The sequence below is a fragment of the Gobius niger genome (assembly GCF_951799975.1).
Source record: "Gobius niger genome assembly, chromosome: 11".
Taxonomy (NCBI): domain Eukaryota; kingdom Metazoa; phylum Chordata; class Actinopteri; order Gobiiformes; family Gobiidae; genus Gobius; species Gobius niger.
The window spans coordinates 30,282,018-30,298,431 of NC_136862.1; the positions used below are offsets into that span (position 1 = coordinate 30,282,018).

The 16,414-nt window shown below is 43.1% G+C and overlaps 2 protein-coding genes across 5 annotated transcripts in view; both read right to left on the reverse strand.

Moving 5' to 3' along the window:
- Window positions 1-16,414, reverse strand: part of st6gal1 (ST6 beta-galactosamide alpha-2,6-sialyltranferase 1) — a 204,973-nt gene that overhangs the window by 66,725 nt on the left and 121,834 nt on the right. The gene's annotated exons all lie outside the window — the stretch shown is intronic.
- larp1 (La ribonucleoprotein 1, translational regulator) overlaps window positions 6,467-16,414 on the reverse strand; it is a 48,127-nt gene continuing 38,179 nt past the window's right edge. For all 4 annotated transcript variants that reach the window (XM_079566313.1, XM_079566310.1, XM_079566312.1 and 1 more), the window contains 7 exons: window positions 13,487-13,610; window positions 11,065-11,270; window positions 10,016-10,283; window positions 9,794-9,938; window positions 9,025-9,134; window positions 8,805-8,932; window positions 6,467-7,209 (listed from right to left, as the gene is read on the reverse strand). In XM_079566313.1, coding sequence (XP_079422439.1) covers window positions 6,955-7,209; window positions 8,805-8,932; window positions 9,025-9,134; window positions 9,794-9,938; window positions 10,016-10,283; window positions 11,065-11,270; window positions 13,487-13,610 — 1,236 coding nt within the window. In that variant the 3' untranslated portion in view covers window positions 6,467-6,954. The remainder of the gene's footprint in view (window positions 7,210-8,804; window positions 8,933-9,024; window positions 9,135-9,793; window positions 9,939-10,015; window positions 10,284-11,064; window positions 11,271-13,486; window positions 13,611-16,414) is intronic.

Sequence of the window (16,414 nt, forward strand, 5' to 3'; positions counted from 1 at the left end):
GCTTTACCTCGTGGAGAAATGTGTCACTTGGAAAAACTTGACTTTTTACGAACTATTTTCCTACTTTCTAAAAATTGCAAAATGCACTCCATTATATCTGGGACACACTTGATGGTAATTAAAAATACTTTGTAGATAAAAACAAAAGAACACAACTGCACGAGGGTTTTCTAAGCATTTAGGGGGTTCAGACAGTGGGGCTCGGGACACTGAATAGGGGTCGTTCGCAAGAGAACTTTGAGACGATATTCTTTACATTTCTGATTGAATTTGATGATTTTTTTTTTAAAATTATTATTTAAAGGGACTACACAGAGTTTAAAAATGTTGGTTTATGCTTCCGCAACAGCTCCGCGATTACGTGCTGGACCCACGTGGGAGCCAATCAGGGAGTCCGCGACGCAAAAATATTTTTCCTAGGATAGTTTGTAAACGGTGGATATTCATCATCCAATCAGAGACTAATTTAAGATTAGGCCCCGCCCACTATCCTTAAGGTTAGTGTTAGGACAGGGTCAGGGCTAAGCTGATTGGTTGATATATGTGTGACGTTTCACTCTCATGACTTATGACTGGTTGATCTACCAACTATCCTGGGAAAAATATACTCGTGTCCGCTGAAGTGCACCTGCCGCACAAGGCGACTCAAGTGCTGCAGAACGCAAGCGCCGTGATTGGTTGTTCCTATGACTTAGTGGGTTTGTGTTTTCACTTTTTATGTAATTAAAAAATAAAAAATAAAATATAGCCTATATAACAACGTGAACGCAGAGGAGCTACGTGGAAGTTCGAACGATTCTGGCGAGCGTCAAGAGGACGGGGCAGCGGTGGGCGGGACCGGCCGCCGAAGTATAAAAAGGCCTTTAGGTGTAGAATGAGCCCAGACCAGACTAATTATTATATCTATGGCCCAGACCTATTCACCACAACTGCCTCCAAGTGCCGACCTTAATATAAGAGTATAAAATGGCCAACTTACATCTAGCCCCTTTAAGCCAAATATCAAAATACAGTGTCCAAACGAACATCATTAAACCAGATTTGAAATGTTTTGCACCATAATTGATTATAATGAAGGGGGTCCCAAGCTGTTGAGTAATTTGGGGGTTGCGGCCTGAGTTAAAGTTGTTCTCATTGGAAAAAAAACAGCTTTTCTTTCAAAAACAAGGAGAGTTAAGCGACCCCAAACTTTTGAGCGTCAGTGTGTAACAAAACAGAACTGAGCAAAACAAATAATCAGACCACACACACGAGCGCTTCAGGTTTTTTTTGTCCGTTTTGTGTTTTTTTTTTCTTTATTAAGGAAAAAGCATAATTACTACAAATTACAAAGAACACTAATAGCGAATCACATCAGCCTACAAAGCAGATATAATGAATATTCAATGTTATAATACAAGATCTCATTCAAGTATTTTACATTTTTCCATTTTATAGATTTTTTTTGTTCCTTTTAGCACAGCTTTTTTCCTCATGACAAGCCTATAGGACACGGTAATGTTCGAGCGACGTGTTTTCTCATGTGTACGGACAGCTTTGTGTTACTTTATGGCTTCGTGAAATCACTCTCCTTAAAGGTTTCAGTCTGCAGACGTCAGAAGTAGCCATTTCTGCCCCCCATAATCCACCCCTCACAGTTTGCAATGTTCACAGACAGGCATTTATTTCTTATTATTTATTCATTCATTACTAGCAGAGGTCGACCGATATCGGGCAAATATTTGGGGAATTTACAATAGAAGGGGCCGAAAGTGATAGAATTTCAGTTTTTTGCATCTGAAAGAGCAAAGTCAAGGCTCTGAACGTGAGCCCCTCCACAAATAGGCCCAGTTAGCGGAGAAACATCGCAATAAAAACTGGTTAGCTACAAGTTTGTTAAACACAAGCTTCACCGACTAAACCCCAGTGAATATGGACATGCTGCGTCACGCTGAAGCTCAAAACCTGCAGAAGTTAGTTTAAACCTGCGCAATTGCATTTTTGATCGATGCGCAAAATGCCACGGCTAGCAACGGCATGCTAATGCTAATGCTAGCGTATCAAAGCTGGGACAGAAATTATGATTCACCTAAAGTAATTAAATAAAATTGGCCACTGCTGGAGTGACCGCGGGTCTGTTTTTACAGGATTATGGCTGAAAAATCGGCCCGAAAAATATCGTCCATCAGCCAATAAAAATCCCCAAAATTGGCACCGGCCGGTCGACCTCTCAGTACTAGACTCAGTCGTCCAGGAGTTTTCTATCGTTGAGCGTCCTCAACCCCAGTGGAAATGGAAATCTATACGCGCATTGTAGTCGCCAAGATTCAGAGCCTCTTTTGCAGAAGAGTCCCTCAGCCCGGAGGTTTGTGGAGCCCCCAGGCCCAGATACCCTGGTCTGGGAATTGAACCTGGGACCTTCTTGCTGTGAACATCAAACACCCTTAGTACAAACTTTTAGGTATTGAAACGGTTTACAACTTTTGATATTGTTTTGCAACGACAGAACCCAGATGTCACGTCAGTACAGTTTCTTAGGCCGATCGAAAACAGAAATGTAGAATATAATTCACCCACATGTGAACACGCACCACCCACGACTGCACGGTTTGTTTCAGGGAGAGGGAGCGCCGGCTCCCGCGCTAGCACCAAATGCTACAGCCCCGCTAACATGGTTTAGCTACAAACGTTTGAAAACCTCAGCCAATTCGTGAATTTGATCGAATCTGGAAAAATAAAAGCATTCCACAAAAACAGAATCACTACACATCGCCCATTTTGTTGTTTTCGTTTCATTCCCACAATCTTTCAAATCTCTTCCGTTGATTTTCCAAACTTTCAAAAGAGGAGGTTGGAATTAATTAGCAGGTTTTTTTTCTAGGCAATCTGGAAGGCGGAAAAACCACAGAAGTAGAATGAAGATCTAGACCAGGAACCCAAAATGGCTGCATTCATCTCATGCTCAACACAGAGTCGACTCTTAAAGTGACAGAACTTGCCACGCTGAGGCTTAAAAACATCATTTCCTCAGAGTCGACAGATTCACGTTCAGATTTTGGAATAAGGGCCGAGTCAGAACTCATTTCTGTGATAAAGAGCGACCAAATTCAGAGACAGTTTCATATTTATGGATAAATATGAGTCGGTTTGATCTATTGACATGGATTTGAGTGACGAAAACGGCTTGGATTATTGCCTTTATTGCCTGACGGGGGCGCTGTTGGATCATTAAACACCTTGAGCTAAAGGTCAGCGGCTAACGTTAGCAACATTTCACCATAATGATTCATATCCAAGTGGTTTATTCACCTGATAACAGCTCTTTTCATACATCCGGTCTCTGTCTGGCTTTTTGAATGGACCTGGAGCGCCCTCTGCAGGCAGCGGTAGGGATGGCACGTGACTGAACGAGCCTTCACTTATGGCCGAGGACACGCTAGCAAACCGACAGCGCGGCGATGAACACACTTTTGAGCTCTGAACAGCTGAAAACTGCGACAATGACGGATTACGAGCTTTAAAAAAAAAAAAAAACAATATGGAGGGCATGATCGTGTTCAATCTAGAACGCAAAAGAAAAATCCAGGAAGTAAATACAGACCAGAGCAACTCCCAGGTCTGTTTTTTGGTGTAGATTTTTTTTTTTCTGTGATATGTCTTTTTCACGCGACTTGAGGTTTTCAAAAAATGTTTGCTGACAGCAGATCATATTCACCACAGAGAGCGGTTCGTAGCAGATTTGTCTTTTTTAAGAATACATCCACGGTAATAGCATCGTCTTCTCGTGATTCTTGGCAACTGTAACGTTTGTGTTTTTTTTTAGCAAGTGACTCCCGGACTTTCCCTTTCGCCGACAGCGTGTTCCCCAAAAAAAACGGCTCCGCGTGAACCCACCGGCGAACGCTTTACAAACATGACAATGCTAGAAGAAACACTGCAACAAAAGGAAAAAATAAAAAGCATTAAAATATCATCACTATAGACCATTTTTGTGTCCTTTAAAAAAAAAAAAAAATGTAAGTACACGTTTGTAAGGCAAATATATAGAATCTGATCTGTTAACAATAAAACAAAGTGACTTTCATTAGGGAGAGAGTCTCGGCTCTTCGTCGTGTCAAATTCACATTTAGGAGGAAGGTCGGGAAACGCTCTCCTGCGCCCGGGGGCCCCGCAGGCAAAAAAAATACTCCCATTCATTTTTCCCCCCAAACACTTTGAGGAATAGTTGCGATGCTGGTCTGGTGGATGGGTTTTAAACGACAGAATAACTTAAAGAGTAAAAGCGGGTGTCAAAAAAAAGACAAAAAAAAAATCCAGCGAAATGCGCAATATTCCTCCGAATGATCAAAGCGCAATATCCGTATCGCAGGAAGACACAATGAAGCGCAATATATCATAATAAATACATCGAAGGCGAGACGCTGCAGGTGATTATGGGAAAATAAATACATTATATCGATTTGAAACTTTCTGTACATGACGGATATAAATATGAAGGGGGGGGGAAATGTATTGCAAGTTTTCTGTCAGTTTGTGCAATAAAAACGGCCAAAATTGTAGATATTTTCAGCGAAGAAATCTAAGAAATGGATAGAGCCAGGTTTTCAATTCATGGTTCTATTTTTGTTGATGTATTAGTTAAAGATTTGCTCAGAGGGGATTTTGGATCTTGTTTCGTTTTTGAAAAAGCTGGAAGCCTTGTTTTTATGGGCTCAAAGCTCAACAAATCAGGCGAGGAATGGAATGAAAACTCATTTTGAAAAACCGCTGCCGTTTCCCACAAAGGAAATGACCATATTTGGAGTACAGCGTCATCTCGTTCGTCTATCGTGCAACACGTGGATACCGAACATGTCTATATTTGGGCGTGGAAAACCAGATGTGCTGTCGTAGCTACTTCCTGGATATATCCGGTAAATAAACCTCACTGAATCAACTAGAGCTGCACAGTACATCGCAAAAAATATCGTATCGCGATATCAGGCGATTCAACATTAGTATTCAGTAATATTTAGTCTTGTTTTGGTCCTGATGTCTCATTTTAAGTCGTCTTTTGACACAATTCTCTGTGATTACTTACAGTGGAACATATTGTGTTGAAATGGTTCTGTGCAATATCGCAATAATATCGCGATATCGCACTGCCGTATCGCGATATAGCACTGCCGCATCGCGATATAGCACTGCCGCATCGCGATATAGCACTGCCGTATCGCGATATCGCACTGCCGTATCGCGATATCGCACTGCCGTATCGATATATAGCACTGCCGTATCGATATAGCACTGCCGTATCGCGATATAGCACTGCCGTATCGATATAGCACTGCCGTATCGATATAGCACTGCCGTATCGCGATATAGCACTGCCGTATCGTGATATAGCACTGCCGTATCGTGATATTGCACAGCCGTATCGCGATATAGCACTGCCGTATCGATATAGCACTGCCGTATCGCGATATAGCACTGCCGTATCGATATAGCACTGCCGTATCGCGATATAGCACTGCCGTATCGATATAGCACTGCCGTATCGCGATATAGCACTGCCGTATCGTGATATAGCACTGCCGTATCGTGATATAGCACAGCCGTATCGCGATATTGCACAGCCGTATCGCGAGCTACTTCAACACCGTTCAGCCAATGTTTTCACCTGCAACGTCTCACCTTTTTTCTCTGTCCTCGCCGTCCTACATGCAAGAGCTTTTTAGCTTTCGTCTCGAAATAGGACGGTCGCCGACTCGCCCCCCCATCAGAGTTTTGACTGTTTAGTTACTTTTCCCCCCTGAAGCTATGGGGGGGGGGGGGGGGGGGGAAATGAATGGGGTTACAAAACAACCAGACTTTTTTTAGCGCTCCGTTTTGATATCAAGTGTCTTCCCGGGACGTGGTAAAAATCCGGGGCGTTCCTCGTCCGGTAAAAGCCATCGTTTTTGTTTTGGTTCAAGTTAATTCCAGATTTTGAGTTTCCAGTCGTTGAAAAGCGGCGGAGGGGGGGGCGGAGGGGGGGTGCAGCGTACGGTTAACGGCGGAAGGCTGTGGACGAGTTGGAGATCGCACTGTTACCGAAGCCAGGAAGCCCCTGATGAGAAGAACCCTCCCGACTTTGAAGTTTGATTTCGTTTTGGCGAACGGGTAACAGGCTGAACGACGCTTGGAAGACGGTTTCAACAAAGGAAAAAAAAGAAAGACAATCGTTTTTTTTCGGATGAGGAAAATCTTGGCGGACCTGCGGAGGAGGAGGATTTTTGTCACGGGATGAATTTTTCGATGCTGTACAATCAAAACGAGAAAAAAAGTAGCGGCACATTTTTTTTTTTTTTTCTTTCTTCGAAGCGGTAAAACCATTAAAATAAGGCAACTTTCAATAATAGTTCCATAGTGAGGTCTTTTTCTCCACTCATTTGGTTCATAGTCTCATCCCCCCACCCTTCACCGAAATGACCAGTTTTTTCAAAGTATTTGAGTCATTTTTTGAAAGGGGAGGGGGGGGTTTTTTAAGTCGTAACTGCCGGTTTTTCCAACCCACTTTGGTCCAAGCTGGATGTACAGCGGCCGCTAGGGGGCGCCAGTGAGGTGTGTGCAGTCTGTCACTCAGTTCTAAGGTCTCCGTTAGAAAGGGTTCTCCAATCAGAAAGGAAGATTTATGTCGGCGTCGAAGAGGAAGATCGGAGGGGCTCAGAGGTGGCAAGGAAATTAAATATTCAGGAGGAAGGGGGGGGGGGAAAGGAAATAATAATAATAAACAGCACCGAGAGTTGATGCTTGCCTCATCAAGACAAAAAAAAGGAACAAAAATAAAGTTAAAAGTTGGCGCCACGGTGAGAGATCCAGTTCTTTTCTTTCTTTAGTGGAGCTGAGTGGTCGACACCTCCTGCTCCGTGTGGGGGGGACCAGCGACTTGCAGATGTTTCTTTGTTGTTTTTTTTTGATAGTTTTAGTGGAACTTGACTCCAGAGAGAGAGAGAGCTACTTGGGCGCGGCGTTGGCAGAGGAGGTGGTTTTCTGGGAGGCGGGTTTGGCGTCTTCCTTGGCTGTGGTGGTGGTGGAGGTGGTGGAGGGGGAGGGAGTAGTCGTCGTGGTGGCGTGGGCGGGCCCGGCGAGGGGAGCCAGGCCGGGGCCGCCGCTGTTCTGGCTCTGGGGGCGGCTGCCGGAGCTCTGGTGTCTGCGCCGGCCGTCCCCGCAGGAGGAGTGACGCCTGCGGCCGCCGTCCTCCATCGGCGGCTGGAGGGGGGGGGGGAGAGGGGAGACAGGAAGCGACAGTTATACAACGTTCGTCCCAAATGGTGATAGATACAGACGGAAGCTTTGCAAATGCCCATATCAGTGTTAATTTTGTCGACTAAAATTAAAAGCTTCTCATGAGACTAAAACTGTGAAAAAAATGTCCAGATATGTTAGTCGACTAAAATAAGACTAAATAAAAATGAAAAGGAGAGACTAAAATCATCCAAACTTCTATTGAGCGTCTGAAAGAGCCTCATATTATATAAATTCTCTGTTAAAGGATCAGCTCTGAGCTTTGTTCATGTGGAAGCAGCTCCATGAAGTCGAGGAACACGATTAAATATGATTGTAATGAATATTATCAATATAAGTCGACTAAATTAGTCTTAATTTTAGTCGACAAAATTGAAATGTAATTTTAGTCGAAAAAAACTAGACTAAAATTTAAACGTTTTTTTTTTTTTTACTAAATCTTGACTAAAATTAAATTACATTTTAGTCAAAAGACTAAGACTAAAACAAAATATGTGGTCAAAATTAACTCTGGCCCATATATGGTCATGATCGAAGCAGCCAGAGCGGGAAAAACGAGAGAAAAAAAAAAATAAAAAATACAGTAAATATTTGTAAAGTATATTTGTCTACTAAATAAAGATACAGAGACATGGAGAGGAGCAAAGTGGTTCAACAGTACGAACCAGGAAGCTATGCTACCTTCAACGTTAATGTTAGCAAAGCGATGCTAAGGAGGGCCGGTTTTCACTTCTACTGGACAATCTGCTGAGAAAAAATCCATATGCGCGGGTTGCGGGTTCCACCGCGGACCCTGCGGTCTGCCCGCGGTTCGGGTCGTGAAATTCTCCTTCGATCGCGGGGCGGGTCAAAAAATGCGGGAACCGCGGGTTCAAAAAAAAAAACCCTGACCCGCACATCACTAATATGGACCCGATTTCAGCTTAATTATTTGTGTGTGATAAATAAGTTTATAGTCTGCCAAAAAACGAATAAAAATTGTGACTCGTGGGAGCTTTTCTTCTGCAAATGCCCAGTTAGCCCCTTTATCGTTACGGCCCTGTTAAAAAAGTGTTCCCATTTCTGTCTGAGATAGGCCTCCTATACGGGGCTGTATCAGAGCTGGGTGAAGCGACTGCAGCCTTTGTGTCTCACGAGGGTGAAGATGTTCTGCTTCAGGAGGGAAACATTCCCCATAAAACTGGTCTAAATCAGTGGTTCTCAACTAATGGGTCGCGAAACAGTTTCCAGTGGGTCAAGAGCCTTTCCCTAAAAACATTTCTTTTAATATTTATGTGCAGAAGATCACTACTCGAGTCTGTTAAAATGACTCACTGGGTTGTTCTTCAGCTTCTTTGGCTTATTTCATGCTTATTCAACAACCATTTTTGAGGAAAAGACGACATTTGACATTATATCTCACAAGTCTAAGTCCTATTTGGGTCGCGGCTCGGGATCCCAGGATGAAACCAGTTGAGAACCATTAATCTAAAGAGGAAAAGTAGGTTTGTCCTCCTCCTGGTGTTGCTGATTTGTTCAAGTCTTATTCAAAATGCGTTCAGAGATAACTCCACACTCACGTCGATCCTGAAGTCCTCCAGGCGTTTGAACTTGCTCAGACATCCCTGAAGCTTGGGGTCGATCTCCAGAGTTTTGGTTTTAGAGTATTTCAAATAGGCCCAGAACTTCTCTAATCCGTAGAGCTGGCCTGGAGGAGACGGGGGAAGGAAAACACAATCGTCACGTTGAGGAATGAAACCGATGGAACAATGGACGGACTGTGTAATAATAAACACACACCAGCTTCATAGTCTTTCATGGTCTCCTCCTGGAAGTCCTTGAAGATGTCGGGTCTGAACTTCTTCTCCAGACCGTAGCTGTAGTACCTGAACAGGCATTCCAGTCCGTACCTAAACACGAGGGCTTCATTAGGATTGGAACAGGTTTACAGGATCGTCGCTCATTTGTGAAAACAAAGGTGTCGAAACGGGCTGGACTGAAGCAGCATCAAAACAAAAGCTTTTTCTTTGATAGATTCATAAAGGCAGGTCATGAGGGTCAAGAACGTCAGAACAGAAGGAAAGGTCTAGCTCCAAGTAGATATCTTTGTTTACAGGGTTTATACAAGTATCAGGAAGTCAGATTCATGTTTTATCACACCATTCTAATGCCATCGATTAATCTATCGATCATTTTTGCGATTAATCGATTAATCGCTTGGCTGTGAATGGTGTAGTAATTTTTTAACACATTATAGCTTAAGTGGCGCTGTTTAAGGAAGTGCTGATGGAGTAAACTAAAGGGAAATGTTTTTTGAAGGCTCTATTCATGAAATTTACATTGTACAAACCACTACAGACCCTAAATATAAAATCAAAGTAGGCTTTCATCAAAAATACTACATTTTTTGGGTCATTTTTGCTCCATTTTAGTCTGTGTGAGCCAGAAAACGATTAATCGATTACTAAAACAGTTGTCGACTCTTTCAATAATCGATTTGTCGCCGATTAATCGTTTCAGCCCTAGCCAAAATACTACATTTTTAACATCTGTTTTTTTGTTGTTGTACCTGTATCCCTCTTTGCCGTCCTCCACCACCAGCTGCCTGAACTCCTCGTACATCTTCCGGTTGAAGTGATCCCTCAAGAAGAACGACCAGAAGCGGAAGAGCGTGTTCATCTCCTGCGATTGGCCGATTCCCAGTCGCTTCCGCTCTGCCGACACAAAAGCCGCACGTTCGTTTCTTCTGTTTACGGGTGGATGGAGGAAAGTGTGTGTTTGTGTTTGTTACCGTTGAGGCAGCGCCGCCGGTACTTGTGGTAGACGTGCTGCGTGAAGCCGTTCTCCTTCAGCAGCTCGTGCGACGGGTGCTGGAACTTGGGCAGGGACTGGGGCGTGCAGCCGACGGTGCCCGGGACCGGCGTGCCCTCGGACGGACTGGCGGTGGTGGAGCTGACGGAGGCCGTGCGGGACCGGTGCTCGCGGGAGTCCATCACCCAGCCCACGTGGCACTCCAGGGGCGGGTTGGAGCTGTGCCGGGTCTTCCTCTTCCTGGGCGTCTGCGCGAGGGGCGGAGAGACGGGTGAGGAACACATACAGACTGACATGGGCTTTGTTTTAACGATGCAGAATAGGGGGGGTTCATTTTATTTTCTAGCTTTTGCTGAAGATTACTGGTAGAAATATGAAGGAACAACATGCAGATCAGTTTTTCTGTCATTTATATCGTTTTCATATAAAAAATTTCATATAAAAATACATTAGTTACATACGTTAGTTACAAAGATTTCTTCTGAGGGATTTTGGATTCCTGAATCTACCTACAGACCAGTGTAACACCTAATTTGAAAGCTAAGACTGACAAAACTCATCTAAATGGATATTTTCCCCTCACTTTTTTTGGACTTTTTTATTTTTTATTTTTGTTGCTTTTATTGTCACATTTTTGCCAAATTTTAACACTTTTGGTCCATTTTTTTATTGCGGTTTCTTCACAAATTCTTTTTGTGTTGCTCTTTTATTGCATTTTTTGTCACGTTTTTTGTTGAATTTTCATCCTTGTTTCCATCTATTTTTTCGTTGCCATTTTGACACTTTTTCGAGAAGCTTTTAGATTTGGGTAAAGCTGAACTAGAGAGAATCTGCTCGGCTCAGGCGGGGTTTAAGAGGTTAATAAGCTGTGTATTAGTATTAGTAGTATTATTACGGCGTCACCTCGGTAACAGCCTTTCATACAACACGTGTATACCAAACGTGAGGATATTCGTGAATGAATCATTAGTGTTGTAAATTGTAAAAGGGAGAGTTCGGTTTGAGGTTTTCTCTTTCTTTTCTCGTTACCTTGGCGTCTACGGGCCGGCTCTCCTTCACCACGGGGTAGAAGCGCGGCGTCATGGTGGCGTCCTTCCGGTGCGGCGTGCGGGGCGTTCGAGGCGTCCTGTTGCTACGGTAACCGGGCGACTCCGGGACGGTGGTGGGGAGCGAGCGGGCGATGGACGAGGGGTCCGGGGCGCCGAAGAGTTTGTTCGCCAGAGCGTCTGTGGGGACTGGAGGAGATGAGAGTATACAAGTTTACACATACACGATCTGGGCAAGTACTATCAGGAAGTATTTATGTAGCATGAGGATATGTGTATGTAGTATGAGGAAATAAGTATATAGTATGAGGAAATGTGTATGTAGTATGAGGAAATAAGCATATAGTATGAGGAAATAAGTATATAGTATGAGGAAGTATTTCTATAGTATGAGGAAATGTGTATAGAGAGGTGGGAGTAAGTCACTAAATGCAAGTCTCGAGTCAAGTCCAAGTCATGAAAGGTCCAAGTCCCAACTAAGTCCAAGTCAATCGGTCATGGGGTCAAGTCAAGTCAAGTCATAGCTTTTGTCAAGTCAAGTCAAGTCAAGTCTTGCTTTAGCGTGTCTACTTTTCAAAATGTGTTTAATCTTGAAAATTACAAGTGATTTCTCAAGATACAGCGATTTTGAACATTTAGGCTAAAACCAAACTTTTTAAAATCGCATGGATTTGGATTTAAAGTTTAATTAATATTAAATCACCCAAAAATTCAAACTATATATATTCTAAATGCTCCAGTCTATGTACAAAATTACCGGGACAGCATTTTAAGAAAGGGGGCCCGGGGGGGCGACTTATAAAGAAATGAAACAGAGTCTTTTAAACATGAGCTGCTTTTCCTTGTAGTATGAAATATAAATATAAAATAATATTTTTATTTTTGTTAGTTTCTGTCAGTGGTTCCCCTGTACTGCTCCAGCCCCTGTATACTCGGATTCGCCCCTGCTCAAAGTAGATTCCGCGTAGCCTTCAGTCCCGCTGTCACTGGGCTGTGTGCGGATGCGTAAAATAGTCACTAAATGCTGTAAACTTTGTGTGAACGAATTAAAACATCGAAAAGCCCCAGAGAATCAGCTCTTACATGGTGGTTCTGGAGGCCGCCCGTCTGTGCTGTAGGTCCAGTCCATTGATTCAAACGTTTTCCTGTCCATAAATCTCCTCCTCTTCACTGTCTTTAGAAAACTTTTAATGCATCCAAAGAAATATTTCCTCCAGCCTTTTCGGCTGTATTTATTAGACGCTCCGTCGGGAAACCGAACACGCATGTGGCTGATTACCATAATGTAAACATAGCTGCGCCGCTTTTACAAAATTAATCATGATCTTTCGACAGTTTCACTCAAATAAATAATAACTATAAAGTCACAGCAAGTCATTGAGAGTCATTGGCCTCAAGTCCAAGTTAAGTCTCGAGTCACAAACAGCAAGTCCCAAGTCAAGTCAAGTCTTTTTGGAGCTTTGGTCAAGTAAGTCTCAAGTCCCGAAAATTGCGACTCGAGTCTGATTCGAGTCAAGTCATTTGACTCGAGTCTCCCACCTCTGGTATATAGTATGAGGAAATGTGTATATAGTATGAGGAAGAATTTAAATAGTATGAGGAAGAATTTAAATAGTATGAGGAAGAATTTATATAGTATGAGGAAATGTGTATATATTATGAGGAAATAAGTATATAGTGTGAAGAAATATCTATATAGAAACACCAATGAAAAACCAAACAAAAAACCACGACAAAAAAGCAACAAAAAAGCAACAAATAAGTGATAAAAAAAAAAGTGACAAAGCAGCAATAAAAGAGTGACAAAAACACAGTCACAATGCGACAAACAAGCCATGGGGGGAAAAACTATGAAAAAGCAACAACACACAACAACAAAAACGTCAAAAACATGACAAAAACACACTCGGAAATAAATCAGATTTATTAAAAACTTGAATATTGTTGAACTACTTTTTAAAAAGGGTTTGATGCCGTTGGTTCAGGGTCAGCATTAAAGGAAGTGACTTGATTTCCCCCCCGTTTTTTTCAATTTTATTTTGCCCAATTTTTCCCCACATTTCTTTTTTCTTATTCTTGCCCCAATTTTTTCTTGTTTTCCCAATACCGTCCCCCTCCCTAATGTGTCCCCATTTTGGGGATTTTTTTCCTAAATTCCCCCCCACATTTTCTTCTTCTGGCGATGAACCAGATATTGTAAATTCGCAGATCTTCCACACATTACTGTTCTGATTCTAGTTGACAAATACTTTAGCATCGGTATCGGAAAAAGTATCGTTCAGGTATCGGCATGGAAAGTATTGTTAAAGTACTGGTATCAAAAAATGTTTGAACGGTGCCCAGCCCGAGTCACAGGCGCAATTATCCTTTAGTCCATTTTAGGAATAACATAAACAAGCTCTTACTCTGTTGTGGCCGCGGCGGGCCGGGGGGCACTTCCTGGTTGGGGTCGACCGGGGGCTCAGGGGTCAAACAGTCGAACTCCTCTCGGCTGATCAGGTGCACCTTCTTGAAGTTCTCCACCTCTTGCTGCAAAAAAAAGAGACAAAGTCAATTTGGTGAATGTCTCTACCGTTTCTCTAAAAGCCCAACATCCAGAAAGTCTTTGAAATAATAAAAATAATAAAACACATGTTCAGACTGAAATGATGCTAAGAGTTCAGCCGCCACGAACCTTCTCTTGATGAGTCTTGAGATCGAGACACAGCAACAAAACATGGCGGCCACGAGCGCTTTATTATATTTCATGGCGCCGCCTTTTCGCTCAAAACACAACTGACTGACAACTTTTGGAAATGAGAACATCAACCTGCCAGTTCTCCTCAAAAGCAGACTGCGCTCAAATACAAAACTCAATGTCCCAAATCGACTCACGCGTTTGTCCTCGCAGGGAAGGTGAGGAAGCGGAAGATCCATCTTTATAAAAGTGGGCCCAGAAGCGCCCCGGGGCAGGAGGAGACCATGCTGGCTCGGGTTGTTTGTATAAATATAAGCTCGGGGGGGGGGGGGGGGGGGGGACGTTTGCCCGTGGACACGTGAAGGCTCCACAAAAGAAGGGGGGACAATGAGACAATGGACAGACAAAAAGCGACATGAAAAGACTTCCACAGGAGCGTTCTGCGCCGTTCTCAGTTTGAACTGGGCTTCCCTCCAGAAACATGCGGCTAATGCTACGTCCAGAACGAGGAAACCACAACAAGAGGGCGAGGAGCGGACGGGTTTAAGACCGAAATACTATATCCTAACGCCGCTAACGCAGGATAAATCAGCGCATACTTCGTTTCTTAAGATTTGAAGGAAGAGAAAACGAGAAATTTCAGCCAAAACTGCGGCGGAGAATGTTTTCGACCATCACTGAATGATTTTTGGTTGGTGGTTAGCGCACATGTCTCACAGCTAGAAGGGTCCAGAGGTTGGACTCCCCTCTGTGTGGAGTTTACATGTTCTCTCCGTGTCTGGATGCTCCGGTTTCCCTTGCCACTAAAAACATGTACAATAGGAGAGGATGAAAGAGCGCTGATTGTGCTGATTGTTGCACGTTGCTCTGTTATTGGCTCCGAACACATGAATGAAATGATACTTAAAGGGGAGGGGACTTATAAGTTATGCTTCACCCACCGCTTTTTCACTTTAATTATGTACACGTATATACCGTAAATCCTCTAATACTGGCCTGTATTCCATTAGAGGCCGGGTCTCTGACAGAGGCCGGGTTCGCGGCTGGTGGAGGTAAATTAAAGCCGGTCACTAAAACAGGCCGGGGCTTTTATTAGAAACTATAGCAGTAGAAATATTTCCCATGTTAGGAATTTGTCTCATACTCGTGTAAATGAAAACTCACGTGCAGGAAGTAAACAAATGGGAACCCGGGCCGAGGGGGACGCTGTGGAGGAGCTGATCCGAGCGTAACTTTGACACAGATTTAGCCACTTTTCAAACCTCCTGTGACTGTATTTGGAAAGAGGGCAAACAACAAACCCACGAGCGTCTCGTCTTCTCTCGGGTCAGTCTCATGATCGATCACAAACACAAACGCTCCGTCTAAACTCGCCTTTACACAAGATAACAAATAATCCGGTCCGCAGTAAAAACGAAACAGAAACCTGCAGTGACATTGATGTCAAAGCTCCGCTAACAGCAACAAAACACTTCCTGTTGTCCTGACAAAATAAAAGGCGTCAATGTTCCAGCCGCTGGGAGAGGGTTTGAAATGTTCATTAATAAATGAACCTAATATTTTAGGTGCAAATGGACACAAATCTCGTTTTTCTTCATTTTCCTGGTCGTCTGTTTTGCTCAAATAGATATAAAGGCCTGTCTCTAATTGTGGCCTGGTTTCAATAAAGGCCTGGTCCTAGATGCCCTCGAGTAAATAAAGGCCCCGGCCTATATTAGAGCATTTACGGTATTAGAGCTGCATGATTAACCTTTATCCAATCCAGATGGAGGTTTCAGCTCCTGCGATAACCGAACCTCCGCCGTTTAAGTGATTCACATGTTCGGCAATCAGAATGATCGAGCCTCACTTCCTTTGATCTTCCGATCAGAAGAGGCTGCAGGAGAATCATGTTTGTCACACATTGAAAACAACTCATCGTGAGAACAAATTAAAGTTTGGCCACATCTATTTCTAACAACTTTACAGACAGTTTTTGACGTAAAGATGTGTTGGATTTTCATAAGCAGCGTTTTGCAGCTTGTGATCCAGAGAATATATTTATGCAGATGCATATGGAGGGACTGTGAGAGCGCCACATTTATTAGAGAATGACTCAAACTAAAGATGAAGCTGAAATGTAATAACTGAGTACCATGATGTTTAACAGCAGTTTTAGATATATATGTATGCAGCTCAAAGCAACAAATGAGCTTTGTTATTGTTATTTAGGCCTACAATAAAACTGTAGGCCTAAATAACATGTTAAAAGCGTAAATCAGATCACAATATCTGCCATTTGATCATACATATGAATGTATGTTCAAATGTTCTAAAACATCATGTGTATATGTATGTAATGTACACTGAACTTGGAATAAACAAAAAAACTAAATACCATCTGGTGTGAGTCCCATGTGATTGTAGATTGATTTCACTCAAACTGCAGCCAGTCATATCTAGTATCCTGAGTAAACTGTATATCAGAGAAATATCTTTGAACCTCAGGGCCACCAACCAGGACGCACGAGCCTGGCCCGCAATGACTGAGCACACTTTTTTACCTTTGATCTGCCGCGGCCGAAAGCTTGTGTTTTAGGTGCAGCTTCACCTCTAACTTTCCCCCGACCGACACCGTGAGGAGCTCCAGGAAACACCAAACTGCTGACTGTGACTG